This window comes from Macaca mulatta, chromosome 2, assembly GCF_049350105.2.
Source record: "Macaca mulatta isolate MMU2019108-1 chromosome 2, T2T-MMU8v2.0, whole genome shotgun sequence".
In the NCBI taxonomy this organism is placed as follows: Eukaryota; Metazoa; Chordata; class Mammalia; order Primates; family Cercopithecidae; genus Macaca; species Macaca mulatta.
The window spans coordinates 112,487,151-112,503,451 of record NC_133407.1 but is presented as its reverse complement, the minus strand read 5'-3'; the positions used below and the strand labels follow the sequence as shown (position 1 = coordinate 112,503,451).

At 47.7% G+C, this 16,301-nt stretch overlaps 1 protein-coding gene and 1 long non-coding RNA gene across 10 annotated transcripts in view; both read left to right on the top strand.

Annotated features, from left to right (window-relative positions):
- Nucleotides 1-16,301, top strand: part of QRICH1 (glutamine rich 1) — a 70,829-nt gene that overhangs the window by 27,861 nt on the left and 26,667 nt on the right. For all 9 annotated transcript variants that reach the window (XM_077992704.1, XM_015130947.3, XM_015130949.3 and 6 more), the window contains one exon: nucleotides 11,628-12,659. In XM_077992704.1, coding sequence (XP_077848830.1) covers nucleotides 11,628-12,659 — 1,032 coding nt within the window. The remainder of the gene's footprint in view (nucleotides 1-11,627; nucleotides 12,660-16,301) is intronic.
- On the top strand, nucleotides 6,043-11,207 carry LOC144339183 (uncharacterized). The gene is made up of 3 exons (XR_013413942.1): nucleotides 6,043-6,158; nucleotides 6,642-7,121; nucleotides 10,384-11,207. It is a non-coding gene; the product is annotated as an uncharacterized LOC144339183 (long non-coding RNA).

The following is a 16,301-nucleotide window of genomic DNA, read 5'->3' as shown; positions in this document are numbered from 1 at the left end:
CGGGAGGCTGAAGTTGCCATAAGCCAAGATCGCGCCACTGCGCTCCAGCCTGGGCGACAAAGCGAGACTCCATGTCAAAAAAATAATAATCATAAATAATAATAATAATAATTTTCTACTTGAGGCATTTTTGCCTTATTCAAGTAATTCTAAAAGTCTTATCACAAATTTCTAACTTATGGGATGCTAGTGAGATATGGTTTGTGGTATATGGTACCTGCAAGAGTAGTTTTATTCCTTTCTACTTAAAATTTAAATTTTAGGCAAGTTTGGCCGGGTTTGGTTGCTCATGCCTGTAATCCCAGCATTTTGGGAGGCCAAGGCGAGTGGATTGCTTGAGCCCAGGAGTTCTAGACCAGCTCGGGCAACATGGCAAAACTCCCATCTCTACCAGAAATACAAAAAATTAGCCAGGCATAGTGGTGCATGCCTGTGTTCCCAGCTACTCAGGAGACTGAGGCTGGAGGATCACTTGGAGCCCAGGAGGTGGAGGTTGCAGTGAGCCGAGATCGTGCCAGTGCACTCTAGCCTGGGCAACAGAGCAGAGACCCCATCACACACACAAAAAAAGAAATTTTAGCCAAGCTTGGCTCTGTCATCCATGCTGGAATGCGGTGGCATGATCACAGCTCACTGCGGTCTGAACTTCCTGGGCTCAAGCAATCCTCCTGCTTCAGCCCACTGAGTAGCTTGGACTACAGCTACTATGCCGAACTAATTTTTTTTTTTTTGAGGCGGAGTCTTGCTCCCTCGCCCAGGTGGATCTTGGCTCACTGCAAGCTCCGCCTCCGGGGTTTACGCCATTCTCCTGCCTCAGCCTCCTGAGTAGCTGGGACTACAGGCGCCCGCCACCTCGCCCGGCTAGTTTTCTTTGTATTTTTCAGTAGAGACGGGGTTTCACCGTGTTAGCCAGGATGGTCTCGAACTCCTGACCTTGTGATCCACCCGTCTCAGCCTCCCAAAGTGCTGGGATTACAGGCTTGAGCCATTGCGCCCGGCCAATTTTTTATTTTTTATTTTTTTGAAATGGAGTATTGCTCTGTCACCCAGGCTGGAGTGCAGTGGTGTGATCAGAGGCTCACTGTAACCTCAACCTCCCATGCTTAAGAGATCCTCCCACTTCAGCCTCTTGAGTAGCTGGGACTACAGGCTAGAGAATAGAGTGGCACAATCATAGCTCAGTGAAGCCTTGAACTCCTGGGCGCAAGTGATCCTGCCATTTCACCCTCTGGAGTAGCTGGGACTATAAGCATGCACCACCATGCCTGGCTAATATTTTTACTTTTTGTGGAGACAGAGGTCTTGCTATGTTGCCTAGGGTAGTCTTTCTCTGTCACTGAGGCTGGAGTGCAGTGGTATGTTCTCAGCTCACTGCAGCCTCTGCCCCACCAGGTTCAAGCTATTGTCCTGCCTCAGCCTCTTGAGTCGTTGGGATTACAGGTGCGCACCACCACATCTGGGTAATATTTGTATTTTTAGTAGATAGGGGGTTTAACCATGTTGGCCAGGCTGGTCTCGAACTCCTTACCTCAGGTGATCCACCTACCTTGGCCTCCCAAAATGCTGGAATTACAGGCATGACCCACCTCACTTGGCCTGATAAATGATTTCTAAGAAAAATGAATTAGTTGATCAGATAACTCATTTTAAAAGAAGAAAAATCGGCTGGGTGCAGTGGCTTCATGCTTGTAATCTCAGCACTTTGGGATGCCTAGGTGGGCATATCACTTAAGGTCAAGAGTTCGAGACCAGCCTGGCCAATGTGGTGAAACCTCGTCTTAACTAAAAATATAAAAATTAGCCAGGCATGGTGGCAGGCGCCAGTAATCCCAGCTACTCAGGAGGCTGAGGCAGGAGAATTGCTTGAACCTGGGAGATGGAGGTTGCAGTGAGCCAAGATTGCGCCACCACATTCCAGCCTAAGTGGCAGAGTGAGACTCATGTCTCAACAAGAAAAAAAGAAAAATCAGTTAAGAAATACAGTAAAGCATGAAGTATATGAGCTGTGATTCAGTGATAGTAACCAGATTTTTGACATTTTGTTTTAAGCAAGCCATATTATAATTTAAAAACATACTATGTGTTTAACACAATAGTAGTGGTTCTTTTTTTTTCCTTACCCTTATTTTTTTCTGAGATGGTGGTCTCACTCTGTCACCCATGCCAGAGTACAGTGACACAATCTTGCCTCACTGCAACCTCTGCCTTTTGAGTTCAAGTAGTTCTCCCACCTTAGCCTCCTGAGTCGCTGGGGCCACAGTTGGCGCACAACTACGTCTGGCTAACTTTTTTGTATTCTTGGTAGAGACGGTTTCACTACGTTGCCCAGGCTGGTCTTGAACTCCTGAGTTCAAGCAGTTTGCCCGCTTTAGCCTCCCAAAGTGCTGAGGTTACAGGCATGAGCTACCATTCCTGGCCAGCAGTGATTCACAAATGGTGCTTCAAGAGACTCCTAGGGGCCGGGCGTGGTGGCTCACACCTGAAATCCCAGCACTTTGGGAGGCCAAGGCAGGCGGATCATGAGGTCAGGAGATCGAGACCATCCTGGCTAACATGGTGAAACCCCATCTCTAATAGAAATACAAAACAAAAATTAGCAGGGCGTGGTGGTGGGTGCCTGTAGTCCCAGCTACTCGGAAGGCTGAGGCAGGAGAATGGTGCCACTGCACTCCAACTTGGGCAACACAGTGAGACTCCGTCTCAAAATAAAAAAAAGAGAGAGAGATTCCTGGTAACCTTCAAGTACCTTTTAGGGTTCCTCAAGGTCAAAGCTGTTTTTATTACAATGCCAATATGTTATTTGCCTTTTTCAGTTTCATTCTTCTGACCATGTGCTGGAGTTTTGCAGAGCCATGTGTGATGTATGATAGCACAACAGATTGAGTGCAGAAGCACATAGGAGAATTCAGTTACCTTATATTAAGTCAGCCACTAAAGAGGTTTGCAAAAATAGGTCGGGCGCAGTGGCTCATGCCTGCAATCCTAACACTTTGGGAGGCCAAGGCAGGCAGATCACTTGAGGTCAGGCATTCGAGACTAGCCTGGCCAACATGGCGAAAACCCATCTCTACTAAAAATACAAAAACTAACCGGATATGGTGGTGTGCACCTGTAATCCCAGTTACTTGGGAGACTGAGGCAGAAGAATTGCTTGAACTCAGGAGGCAGAGGTTGCGTTGAGCTGAGTGAGCCAAGATCACGTCACTGTACTCCCCCCCAAAAAAAACAGGTTTCCAAAAATGTAAAACAATGCAATTCTTATTATAATTATTTTGGCAAATAGTCATTTTTCATAAGAATATGTTATTTATTTCTGTTAACATATAATGGCTTTATGTGTTTTTTTGTTTGTTTGTTTGTTTTCTAGAACGAGTCTTGTTCTGTCCCCCAGGCTGGCATGAGTGATGCGATCTCGGCTCATTGCAACCTCCACCTCGTGGGTTCAAGCGAGTTCTCCTGTCTCAGCCTCCCAATTAGCTGGGATTACAGGCATGCACCACCACACCTGACTAATTTTTGTATTTTTAGTACAGACAGGGTTTCACCATGTTGTCCAGGCAGGCCTCGAACTCCTGACTTCATGTGACCCTGCCTGCCTTGGCCTCCCAAAGTGCTGGGATTACATGCATGAGCCACTGTGTCTGGCTTTATCTGATTTTTAAAAAGACTTACTGTTATTTATTTATTTATTTATTTATTTGACAGAGTCTCACTCTGTCACTTGGGCTGGAGTGCAGTGGCTCTGTCTCGGCTCACTGCAAGCTCCGCCTCCTGGGTTCATGCCTTTCTCCTGTCTCAGCCTCGCGAGTAGCTGGGACTACAGGTACCCGCCACCATGCCCAGCTAATTATTATTATTAATTTTTTTTTTTTTGAGACGGAGCCTTGCTCAGTTGTCAAGGCTGGAGTGCGGTAGCGTGATCTAGGCTCACTGCAAGCTTCGCCTCCAGGCTCACTGCAAGCTTCGCCTCCCGGGTTCATGCCATTCTCCTGCCTCAGCCTCCCGAGTAGCTGGGATTACAGGCGCCCGCCACTACGCCCAGCTAATTTTTTTTTTTTATTTTTAGTAGAGACGGGGTTTCACTGTGTTAGCTAGGATGGTCTCGATCTCCTGACCTCGTGATCCGCCCACCTCGGCCTCCCAAAGTGCTGGGATTACAGGCGTGAGCCACCGTGCCTGGCCTAATTTTTTTTTTTTTTTTTTTTGAGACGGAGTCCCGCTCTGCCGCCCAGGCTGGAGTGCAGTGGCCGGATCTCAGCTCACTGCAAGCTCCGCCTCCCGGGTTTACACCATTCTCCTGCCTCAGCCTCCCAAGTAGCTGGGACTACAGGCACCCACCACCTCGCCCGGCTAGTTTTTTGTATTTTTCAGTAGAGACGGGGTTTCCCTGTGTTAGCCAGGATGGTCTCGATCTCCTGACCTTGTGATCCACCCGTCTCGGCCTCCCAGAGTGCTGGGATTACAGGCTTGAGCCACCACGCCCGGCCATTTTTTTTTTTAATTTTTTTTTTTTTTTGAGACGGAGTCTTGCTCTGTCGCCCAAGCTGGAGTGCAGTGGCGCGATCCTGGCTCACTGCAAGCTCCGCCTTCTGGGTTCACGCCATTCTCCTGCCCCACCCTCCCGAGTAGCTGGGACTACAGGCGCCCGCCACTGCGCCCGGCTCATTTTTTGTATTTTTAGTAGAGACGGGGTTTCACTGTGGTCTCGATCTCCTGACCTTGTGATCCGCCCGCCTCGGCCTCCCAAAGTGCTGGGATTACAGGCGTGAGCCACCGCGCCCGGCAACCTGGCCTAATTATTTTTTTTTGTATTTTTAGTAGAGACAGAGTTTCACTGTGTTAGCCAGGATGGTCTTGATCTCCTGACTTTGTGAGCCACCCACCTCGGCCTCCCAAAGAGCTGGGATTACAGGCATGAGCCACCGCGCCCAGCATGATTTACTATTTTTAAAATTCCTAGTTTTCGACCAGGCGGGTTGGCTCATGCCTGTAATCTCAGCACTTTGGGAGGCTGCGGTGGGTGGATTGCTTGAGGATACGAGTTCAAGACCAGGTTGGCCAACATGGGGAAACCCCATCTCTACTAAAAATACAAAAACAAACAAAAAAAACAGCCAGGCATGGTGGTGAGCATCTGTAATCTCAGCTACTCAGGAAGCAGAGGTAGGAGAATCGCTTGAACCTGGGAAGCCAAAGTTGTAATGAGCCAAGATCGTACCACTGCACTCCAGCTTAGGCGATAGACTGAGACTCTGTCTCAAAAAAAAAAAAAATTAGGGCCGGGCATGGTGGCTCACGCCTATAATCCCAGCACTTTGGGAGGGCGAGGCAGGCGGATAACTTGAGGTTAGGAGTTTGAGACCAGCCTGACCAACATGGAGAAACCTCATCTCTACTAAAAATATAAAAAAAAAAAAAAAAAAAAAAAAAAGACCAACCAGGCATGGTGGCACATGCCTGTAATCCCAGCCACTCAGGAGGCTGAGGGAAGAGAATCGCTTGAACCCGGGAGGCAGAGGTTACAGTGAGCCGAGATGGTGCCATTGCACTCCAGCCTGGGCATCAAGAGCAAAACTCAATCTCAAATTAAAAAAAAAAATTTAAAAAATTAAATTCCTAGTTTTAATTTAAAGTACAAGTAAATATTGCTAGATATGACCTATGTAAACAAGTTCTTTTGGGTCTTCAATAATTTTTTGACCAAATTCAAGTTTTTTGGTGACAAGGTTTCACTTTGTTGCCCAAGCTGGAGTTCAGTGGCACTTTCACAGTTCACTGCAGCCTCAATCTCCTGGGCTCAAGCAATCCGCCTTCCTCAACCTCCCAGGTAGCTAGAACTACAGGTGTGTGTCCATGCCCAGGTAATTAAAAAAATTTTTTGTAGACGTAGGGATCTCACTGTGTTGCCCAGGTTGATCTTGAACTCCTGGGCTCAAGCAGTCTTCCGGCCTTGGCCTCCCAAAGTACTGGGATTACAGGCGTGAGCCACAACCCCCAGCCCCAAATTCAAGCTTTGACTAAGAAATCTTGAAAACTGCTGGCCTTTTTTTTTTTTTTTTTTTTTTAAATATACTTAGTGACAGCTTTATTGAGATATAAGTTACCCATTTGAAATGTATAATTCAGGCCAGGCACAGTGGCTCACACCTGTAATACTGGCACTTTGGGAGGCCCAGGCAGGTGGATCACTTGAGGTCAAGAGTTTGAGACCAGCCTGGTCAACATGGTGAAACCCCGTCTGTGCTAAAAATGCACAATTTAGCTGGGCATGGTGATGCATGCTTGTAATCCTAGCTACTCAGGAGGCTGAGGCACGAGAATTGTTTGAACCAGGGAGGTGGAGGTTGCAGTGAGCTGAGATTCCGCCACTGGGCAACAGAGCAAGCCCTTGCCTCCCAAAACAAAACAAAAGGCTACTATACCAAATTTTATTTTATTTTATTTATTTATTTATTTATTTATTTAGAGATGGAGTCTCACTCTGTCCTAGGCTGGGCTGGAGTATAGTGGCGCTATCTCGGCTCACTGCAGCCTCTGCCTCCCAGGTTCAAGCGATTCTCCTACCTCAGCCTTCCGAGTAGCCGGGATTACAGGCGCATGTAACCATGCCCGGCTAATTTTTGTATTTTTAGTAGAGATAGGGTTTCATCATGTTGGCCAGGCTGGTCTGGAACTCCTGACCTCATGGTCTGCCAGCCTCAGCCTCCCAAAGTGCTGGGATTACAGGCATGAGCCACTGTGTCTGGCCAATTTAACATGCCCACCAGCAGTTTCAAGTTGTCCATATCCTCATCAATACTTGTTATCTGTCTTTTTTAGTTACAGCCTATTAGATATAAAGTGGTTTCTCATTGTAATTTTGATTTGAATTTCCTTCATAGGTAGTGATATCGAGCAACTGTTTATGTGCTGCTTGGCCATTTACATATATTCTTTTTTTTGGAGATGGAGTTTCACTCTTGTTGCCCGTGCAGTGGTGTGATCTTGGCTCACTGCAACCCCGACCTCCCGGGTTTAAGTGGTTCTCCTGCCTCAACCTCTCAAGTAGCTGGGATTACAGACATGCACCACCATGCCCGTCTAATTTTGTATTTTAGTAGAGACAGGGTTTCACCATATTGGTCAGGCTGGTCTCGAACTCCTGACCTCAGGTGATCCACCCACCTTGGCCTCCCACAGAGCTGGGATTACAGGCGTGAGCTACCGCATCTGGCCCCATTTGTGTATATTCTTTGAAGAAATATTTATTCACAACCTTTCCCTTTTTTTGTGTGTATGATAGGAGGATGAGGTCCACTTTGACTGTTTTGCATGTGGCTATGCAGTTTTAGTATCATCTTTGGTTATCTTTTGTCATGTGTTTGCTGTTATTAGATAGAGCCCCTCATTCTCATTTTCTGCCTTCTTTTTTTTTTTTTTTAAGTGTTAGGGTTTCTGTTTCCCAGGCTGGAATACAGTGACATAATCATACTTCACTGCAATCTCTGCCTCCTGGGTTCAAGCGATTCTCCCACCTCAGCTTCCCGAGTAACTGGGACCACAGACACACGCCACCACACCAGCTAACTTTTGTATTTTTAGTGGAGATGGGGTTTTGCCATGTTATCCAGGCTGGTCTCAGTTTCCTGGGCTCAAGGAATCCACCTGTCTCAGCCTCCCAAAGCACTGGGATTATAGGCATAAGCAACTGTGCCTGGCCTCATTTTCTGCCTTCTTGTTTTCTACCTTTCTAATTCCTACCTGTGATTAGGGTAATTTATCTATGTGTCTGATGGTTAAAGCTGTTTTTAAAACATTGCATACTATGTATTTTTTTATGCTGTTTTGCATGCTGACATAAGAAGACAGTAACTGCATTGTTATCAGAAACTTGTCATCCAGGTTATGGTAATATTGCTCAGATTAAATTATTGGGATTCTGTTTATTTAAATGCCTTTCCCATTAAAGCAAACATGTTAAGTAAGCACTCTAAAGCAGTGGTCCCCAACCTTTTTTGGCACCAGGTACTCGTTTTGTGGAAGACAGTTTTCCACAGACATTGATAGGGGGTGGTTTGGGATGAAACCTTTCACCTCGCTTCATTAGGCATTAGTTTTTTGTTTTGTTTTGTTTTGTTTTTAAAGACGGAGGCTCACTCTGTTGCCCAGGCTGTGACGCAGTGGTGCTCTCTCTGCTCACTTCAACCTCCACCTCCTGAGTTGAAGCTCTTCTCCTGCCTCAGTCTCCTGGGTAACTGGGATTACAGGCATGCACCACCATGGCTGGCTAATTTTTTGTATTTTTAATAGAAGTTGAGATGGAGTTTCACCATGTTGGCCAGGCTGGTCTTGAACTCCTGCCCTCAAGTGATCTGCCCTCCTCCGCCTCCCTAAGTGCTGGGATTACAGGCATGAGCCACTGCGCCTGGCTAGGTATTAGATTCTAATAAGGAACATGCAGCCTAGATCCCCTCACATTTGCAGTTCACAACAGGGTTTGTGCTCCTATAAGAATCTAATGCCACCATTGATCTGACAGGTGGAGCTCAGTCAGTAATGCTCACTTGCTGCTTACCTCTGTGCTGTATCGTTCCGCCCACGAACCAATACTAGTTCTTGGCCCCGGGGTTGGGGACTCCTGTCCAAAAAATCAGGCTGGGGGCTGGGCAGCTCATGCCTGTAATTCCAGCACTTTGGGAGGCCGAGGCTGGTGGATCACCTGAGATCAGAAGTTTGGGACCAGCGTGGCCAACATGGTGAAACCGCTGTCTCTACTAAAAATACAAAAATTAGGGCTGGGCGCAGTGGCTCACGACTGTAATCCCAGCACTTTGGGAGGCTGAGGAGGGTGGATCACGAGATCAGGAGATCGAGACCATCCTAGCTAACACGGTGAAACCCCGTCTCTACTAAAAATACAAAAAATTAGCCGGTTGTGGTGGTGGGTGCCTGTGGTCCCAGCTACTCGAGAGACTGAGGCAGGAGAATGGCAGGAACCTGGGAGGCAGAGCTTGCAGTGAGCCGAGATTGCACCACTGCACTCCAGCCTGGGTGACAGAGCAAGACTCAGTCTCAAAAAAAAAACAAAACAAAAAAAATTAGGTCTGGGCGTGGTGGCTCATGCCTGTAATCCCAGCACTTTGGGAGGTGGGCGGATAATGAGGTCAGGAGACCAAGAGCATCCTGGCTAACAAGTGAAACGCCATCTCTACTAAAAATACAAAAAATCAGCTGGGTGTGGTGGCACATGCTGGTAGTCCCAGCTACTCGGGAGGCTGAGGCAGGAGAATCACTTGAACCTGGGAGGTGAAGGTTGCACTGAGCCGAGATCGCACCACTGTACTCCAGCCTGGGCGACAGAATAAGACTCTGTCTCAAAAAAAGAAAAATCTCAGCTGGGTGTGGGGCTCATGTACACATGTAATCTCAGCTACTTGGGAGGCTAAGGCCAGAGAATAGCTTGAACCCGGGATGCAGCTGCGACTACCATATCACTCCAGCCTGGGGAACAAGAGCAAAACTCCATCTCAAAGCAGAAAAGAAAAAAAAAATGGCCAGGCATGGTGGCTTAAGCCTGTACTCCCAGCACTTCGGGAGGCCAAGGCGAGCGGATCACAAGATCAAGAGATCAAGACGATTCTGGCCAACATGGTGAAACCCCAACTCTACTAAACATACAAAAATTAGCTGGGCATGGTGGCACACGTCTGTAGTCCCAGCTACTCAGGAGGCTGAGGCAGGAGAATAGCTTGAACCCAGGAGGGGGAGCTTGCAATGAGCCGAGATCACACCACTGCATTCCAGCCTGGTGACAGAGTGAGACTGTCTCAAAAAAACAAAAAATTGGCCGGGCACGGTGGCTCAAGCCTGTAATCCCAGCACTTTGGGAGGCCGAGACGGGCGTATCACGAGGTCGGGAGATCGAGACCATCCTGGCTAACATGGTGAAACCCCGTCTCTACTAAACAAATACAAAAAACTAGCCGGGCGAGGTGGCGGGCGCCTGTAGTCCCAGCTACTCGGGAGGCTGAGGCAGGAGAATGGCGTAAACCCGGGAGGCGGAGCTTGCAGTGAGCTGAGATCCGGCCACTGCACTCCAGCCCGGGCAACAGAGCGAGACTCCATCTCAAAAAAAAAAAAAAAAAAAAATTTAGCTGGGTGTGGTGGTGGTGTACCTGTAGTCCTAGCTATTTACTATTTAGCAGGCTGAGGTGGGAGAATCACTTGAGGAGTTTGAAGTTTAAAGTGGCCTATTATCTTACCACAGTACTCTAGCCTGGGCAACAGAGCAAGACCCTGTCTTTAGAGGAAAAAAGGGCCCCTTGTGGTGACTCACGCCTGTAATCCCAGCACTTTGGGAGGCCAAGGCGGTTAGATCGTCTGAGGGCAGGAGTTCGAGACCAGCCTGGCTAAATGGCAAAACCCCGTCTCTAGTAAAAATAGAAAAATTAGCTGGGCATGGTGGTGGGCACCTGTAATCCTAGCTACTCAGGATGCCGAGGGAGGAGAATTGCTTGAATCTGTGAGATGGAGGTTGCGGTGAGCTGAGATCGCATTATTGCACTCCAGCCTGGGCAACAAGAATGAAACTGTTTCAAAAAAAATTTTTAAATGCCGGCCGTGGTGGCTCACGCCTGTAATCCCAGCACTTTTGGAGGCCAAGACGGGCAGATCACCTGAGGTCAGGAGTTCGAGACCAGCCTGACCAACATGGTGAAATCCCGTCTCTACTAAAAATACAAAATTAGCTGGGCGTCATGATGCATGCCTGTAATCCTATCTACTCAGGAGACTGAGGCAGGAGAATTCCTTGACCCGGGAGGTTGAGGTTGTGGTGAGCCAGTATCATGCCATCGCCCTCCAGCCTGGGCAACAAGAGCAAAACTCTGTCTCAAAGAAAATAAAAATGTTGGCCGTTTTGGCTCACGCCTGCAATGCGCTAGCACTTTGGGAGGCCGAGGTGGGTGGAGCAGTTGAGGTCAGGAGTTCAAGATTAGCCTGGCCAACATGGTGAAACCTCATCTCTACTAAAAGTACAAAAATTAGCTGGATGTGGTGGTACATGTATGTACTCCCAGATACTCGGGAGGCTGACGCTTCAAGAATTGCTTGAACCTGGGAGGTGGAGGTTGCAGTGAGTGAGCTGAGATCGCACCACTGCATTCCAGCCTGGGCGACAGAGTGAGAGTTCGTCTGGAAAAAAAAAAACAAAAAAAAAAACCAAAGTTTTGATAATAGACTCCAGCATATCTGTAATCCCAGCTACTCCTGGAAGCTGAGGCAGGAGAATCGCTTGAACCTGGCAGGCAGAGGTGGTAGTGAGCTGAGATTGCGCCACTGCACTCCTGCCTGGGCAACAGAGAAAGTCCATCTTTTTAAAAAAAAAAAAAGTTTTGATACTTCCTTGTTAGACCCTAGTTAATTGTCTTGCTTGCTCTCTGGGGTGGATACATGTCCCTGTGATTGTAATGTGCTGCTGGACAATTCTGTATTTAGTTTTACGTATTATGTCCTCAGAAGCCTTGAGTATGCCAGTGTTTTCTCACATTGTGCAGGGCCCCTGTCTGGGATCTCTTTTTTTACCTTCCTTGGATGCTGGATTTTCAGTGCTGCCTGGTTCACTCACTGATGAATCTTGTTGCTTACAGGTCCAGGTGCAGGTACAGCAGTCTCCGCAACAGGTCTCGGCTCAGCAGCTCTCCCCACAGCTCACCGTTCACCAGCCTACTGAGCAACCCATCCAGGTCCAGGTGCAGATCCAAGGCCAGGCACCACAGTCAGCAGCCCCCTCCATTCAGACCCCGTCTCTGCAGAGTCCCAGTCCCTCGCAGCTGCAAGCAGCTCAGATCCAGGTGCAGCACGTGCAAGCGGCCCAGCAGATCCAGGCTGCAGAAATCCCGGAGGAGCACATCCCACATCAGCAAATCCAGGCTCAGCTGGTGGCTGGCCAGTCTCTTGCTGGTGGTCAGCAGATCCAAATCCAGACCGTGGGTGCCCTTTCCCCACCACCATCCCAGCAGGGCTCACCCCGGGAAGGGGAGCGGCGGGTTGGCACAGCCAGTGTCCTCCAGCCAGTGAAGAAGCGCAAAGTGGACATGCCCATCACTGTGTCCTACGCCATCTCAGGGCAGCCGGTGGCCACCGTGCTGGCCATTCCACAGGGCCAGCAGCAGAGTTATGTGTCTTTGAGGCCAGACTTACTGACAGTAGACAGTGCCCACCTGTACAGTGCCACTGGGACCATTACTAGCCCTACAGGAGAAACCTGGACCATCCCTGTTTATTCTGCCCAGCCCCGGGGGGACCCTCAGCAGCAGAGCATTACCCACATTGCCATTCCCCAGGAAGCCTACAACGCAGTTCACGTCAGTGGCTCACCCACGGCCCTGGCAGCTGTTAAGCTGGAGGATGACAAGGAGAAGATGGTGGGCACCACATCTGTAGTGAAAAACTCCCATGAAGAGGTAGTGCAGACCCTTGCAAACTCTCTCTTTCCAGCACAGTTCATGAATGGCAACATCCACATTCCAGTGGCTGTGCAGGCTGTGGCAGGCACTTACCAGAATACGGCTCAAACTGTCCATATATGGGACCCCCAACAGCAGCCGCAGCAGCAAACTCCCCAGGAACAGACACCACCACCACAGCAGCAGCAGCAGCAGCTCCAGGTTACTTGTTCAGTAAGTGAAGACTTATCAGTAGGGCAGGCAGCCTGGTCCCTCAGGGCCCAGTGCGCAAAGAGCTTGCCTGGCAACCTCTGGCTTATTTACTGCTGTTACTCTTACAGTGATACAGTATTTAGTATTTGGGAGGAGAGGGGGAGAAACAGCACTTGAGGCTGTGCAACAGAAAAAAAGGTTTATCCTGGTACCTGGAAGTAAATGAGATGACCAGGAATTGCTTTGGAGTTTTGGAGAGATTTTGGGTTTAAGTACCATGGACACTTCTTTGTAATCTCTTCTCAGGAAGAGTAAAGTTATAGGTGTAGATGAATGGGATACCTCAAGTGTGTCCCAGGTGCTGCTTCCTTGTATCATAAGTAAATGGTTCTAGCGAAACACTTGTAGTTTATCACATAGATTACAAATATCACTGGAGAGGCTGTGAGATTCTTTGTTCTGTTTTTCATCTTTGGGCACACTGTGGGTGAATTAGAAAAGCTAAAATATCTCTTAATGAGCCTGTTAAAAGTGATAACCATTGGGAGGCTTGAATATGCCGTCTATGCAGTGGGACCTCCCAAGAGTGTTTTTGTGTTACTTGAAAACGGGCAGCCGGGCAAGGTGGCTCACGTCTGTAATCCTAGCACTTTGGGAGGCCGAGGCGGGTGGATCGCAAGTCAGCAGTTCAATACCAGCCTGGCCAATATGATGAAACCCCATCTCTACTAAAAATACAAAAATTAGCTGGGCGTGGTGGCAGGCACCTGTAATCCCAGCTACTCAGGAGGCTAAGGCAGGAGAATCACTTGAACCCAGGAGGCAGAGGTTGCAGTGAGCCAAGATTGTACCATTGCACTCCAGCCTGGACAACAAGAGCAAAACTCCGTCAAAAAAAAAAAAAAAAAAAATTATATATATATATATATGGGCCAGGCACGGTGGCTCACGCATGTACTTTGGGAGGCCGAGGTGGGTGAATCACCGGAGGCCAGGAGTTTGAGATCATCTTGGCCAGCATAACCCTGTCTCTACTAAAAGTACAAAATTAGCTGGGTGTGGTGGCACACACCTGTTATCCCAGGTAATCCTACACGGGAGGCTGAAGCAGGAGAATTGCTTGAACCCGGGAAGCAGAGGTTGCAGTGAGCTGAGATCGTGCCACTGCACTCCAACCTGGGGCAACAGAGCAAGACTTTGTCTCAAAACAAACACACAAAAAAACTATTAGTGCTGGGTGCAGTGGCAGTTGCCTATAATCCCAGCAGTTTGGGAGGCTGAGGTGGGAGGAATGCTTGAGCCTAGGAGTTTGAGATCAGCCTGGGCAATATAGGAAGACCCTATCTCTACAAAAAATTAAAAAATATAGTCTAGTGTGGTGGCACACGCCTGTGGTGCCAGCTTAGATGCAAAGGTTGCATGAGCCTGGGAGGTTGCTGCTACTATGATCATGCCACTGCTTTTCAGCCTAGAGAACAGAGTGAGACCCTGTCTAAAAGAGAACCGATTGGTGAAATATCTGGTCCCGTTAGAGTGGGATATAGCGCCTCTGGTCTTACGGGACTGATGAAGGTTCTGTGCCTCAGTGGTCATAGGCTCCTGGGAGTACATATGTATGTGGGAGCTGGCACAAACAAGTTAGATAAGGAACTGCACTTGGAAACATGGGCTGTAAGTGATTAAGCAAAGGTTGACCAGGTGGTTTCATAGAGGCAACATCATATTATCCTAGGTGGCATCATTAAAGACCTGCTAAATATCTAGCTGTTGGGCCCAGAAATAGAACAAGACAAGATTTTTTGCTTTGTACAACTTAGAGTCTAGTTGCAAAAATAAGAACTTATGATTTCTTTTCCTTTCAATTATTTATAAGGCAGAATAATTATGACATACAAAGACAAACTGGGAATTTAGAAATTCTAGGTTAAAAAGTCAACAGAGGCGTTTTTCTGGACAGAATGAGGTTTGAACTGTAGTTTGTTTGTTTATTTTTGAGACAGTTTGTTGCTTTGTTTCCCACGTAGGAGTATGGTAGTGATCATAATTCACTGTAGCTTGAAACTCCTGGGCTCATAAAATCCTCCCGCCTCAGCCTCCCAAGTAGCTGGGACTATAGGCAGACTGCCACACTCGGCATATATACACACACACACACACACACACACATATACACACGTGTGTGTGTGTATATATACACGTGTGTGTATATATACATACATGTGTGTGTGTATGTATATGTGTATATATATATTTGTAGAGACAGGGTCTCACTATGTTGCCCAGGCTGCTCTTGAACTCCTGGCCTTAAGTGATCCTCTGCCTTGGCCTCCCAGAGTGCTGGGATTACAGGCATGAGCCACTGTACCCTGCCTTGAACTGTTGAACTGTGGTTTATAGTTTAGATAAACAAAAGAATGGAACAGCATAAATACAGAACCAAGGATGGACAGAAGGGACATGGCCTAAGGCAACTTGAGAAGGGAACTGTGGGAATGGAGTTAGTGTTGGGGGGTGGGGGTGGGGTTGTTGTTTTCCCAAAGCTGAGTTGAGTTTGATCTAATCTGTGATAGGAAATCAGGAATTTCCTAGATTCGTGGTAATGGGAGGAACCAAGTAGATGTATGTAGAATTGACTGCATATAGGAGAAACCAGCCAGTAGATTTGTAATAGGTCTCTGTGCTCAGCTTTTGTTTACAGAGATGGAGCCCATTAGGCCTCCCCTAGCTCTCCTGGACCTGATGGTCCAATTGCAGGTCAGTGCCTCATTTGGTACTTAGTGGTCTCTGTTTATAATTTCCATGTCTGGGACTTCCAGCAGGAGAAGATCCTTTCTGGAGTTCATTTTAGTGGGCCAGTGTTCTTCAGAGGCTGTATCTGTTTTGGGAAAGTCTTAGAGTGATTTACATGAAGTTATTATTACCAGAAATAGAAAAATTGTGAAGAATCCCAATTTTCCATCCTCAGGGAAAAATGCCAAGGGAAAGATGAGTTTGTCTATATATACCACAGATATCCCTCTGTCCTCCTATGCAGGCTCTGTGCTAGGAACTGGGGAATAGAGATGAGTAAGACAGTCTCTTCCACCCTTGGACCACTTTACAGCATGTGCGGAAGACAGTCAAGTTGAACCCTAAGGGGTGCTGGTGACAAAATGTGTTCCTTCATCTGCCACAGGTCCATACCTTTTATAAAAGCGCTTATATCTCCTGTCTTTAAAACCAGATATATGGTGAAATCTGACTTCCTCACACCCACCTCCATCTATTGCCCCATTTCTCTGTTCTACTTTATTCCCAGCACTCTCAAAAAGCATTATCTACACAACCTGGGCTCCAGACGCTGTAAAATTTTCCCTTCAACTCATGACTAAATCTGTTCTTGTCAAGGTCAGCAGTGACCCCCCTACAGCCAGTTCAGACCAGCAAGTATGTATTTATCCTACAGCAACACACAACACAGCAGCCCATTATTGAGTCTTTTTTTTTTTTTTTTTTCTTTGAGACGGAGTCTTGCTCTGTCTCCCGGGCTGAAGTGCAGTGGCTCTGTCTTGGCTCACTGCAAGCTCCACCTCCCAGGTTCATGCCATTCTCCTGCCTCAGCCTCCCGAGTAGCTGCAACTACAGGCGCCCGCCACCATGCCCGGCTAATTTTTTGTATTTTTG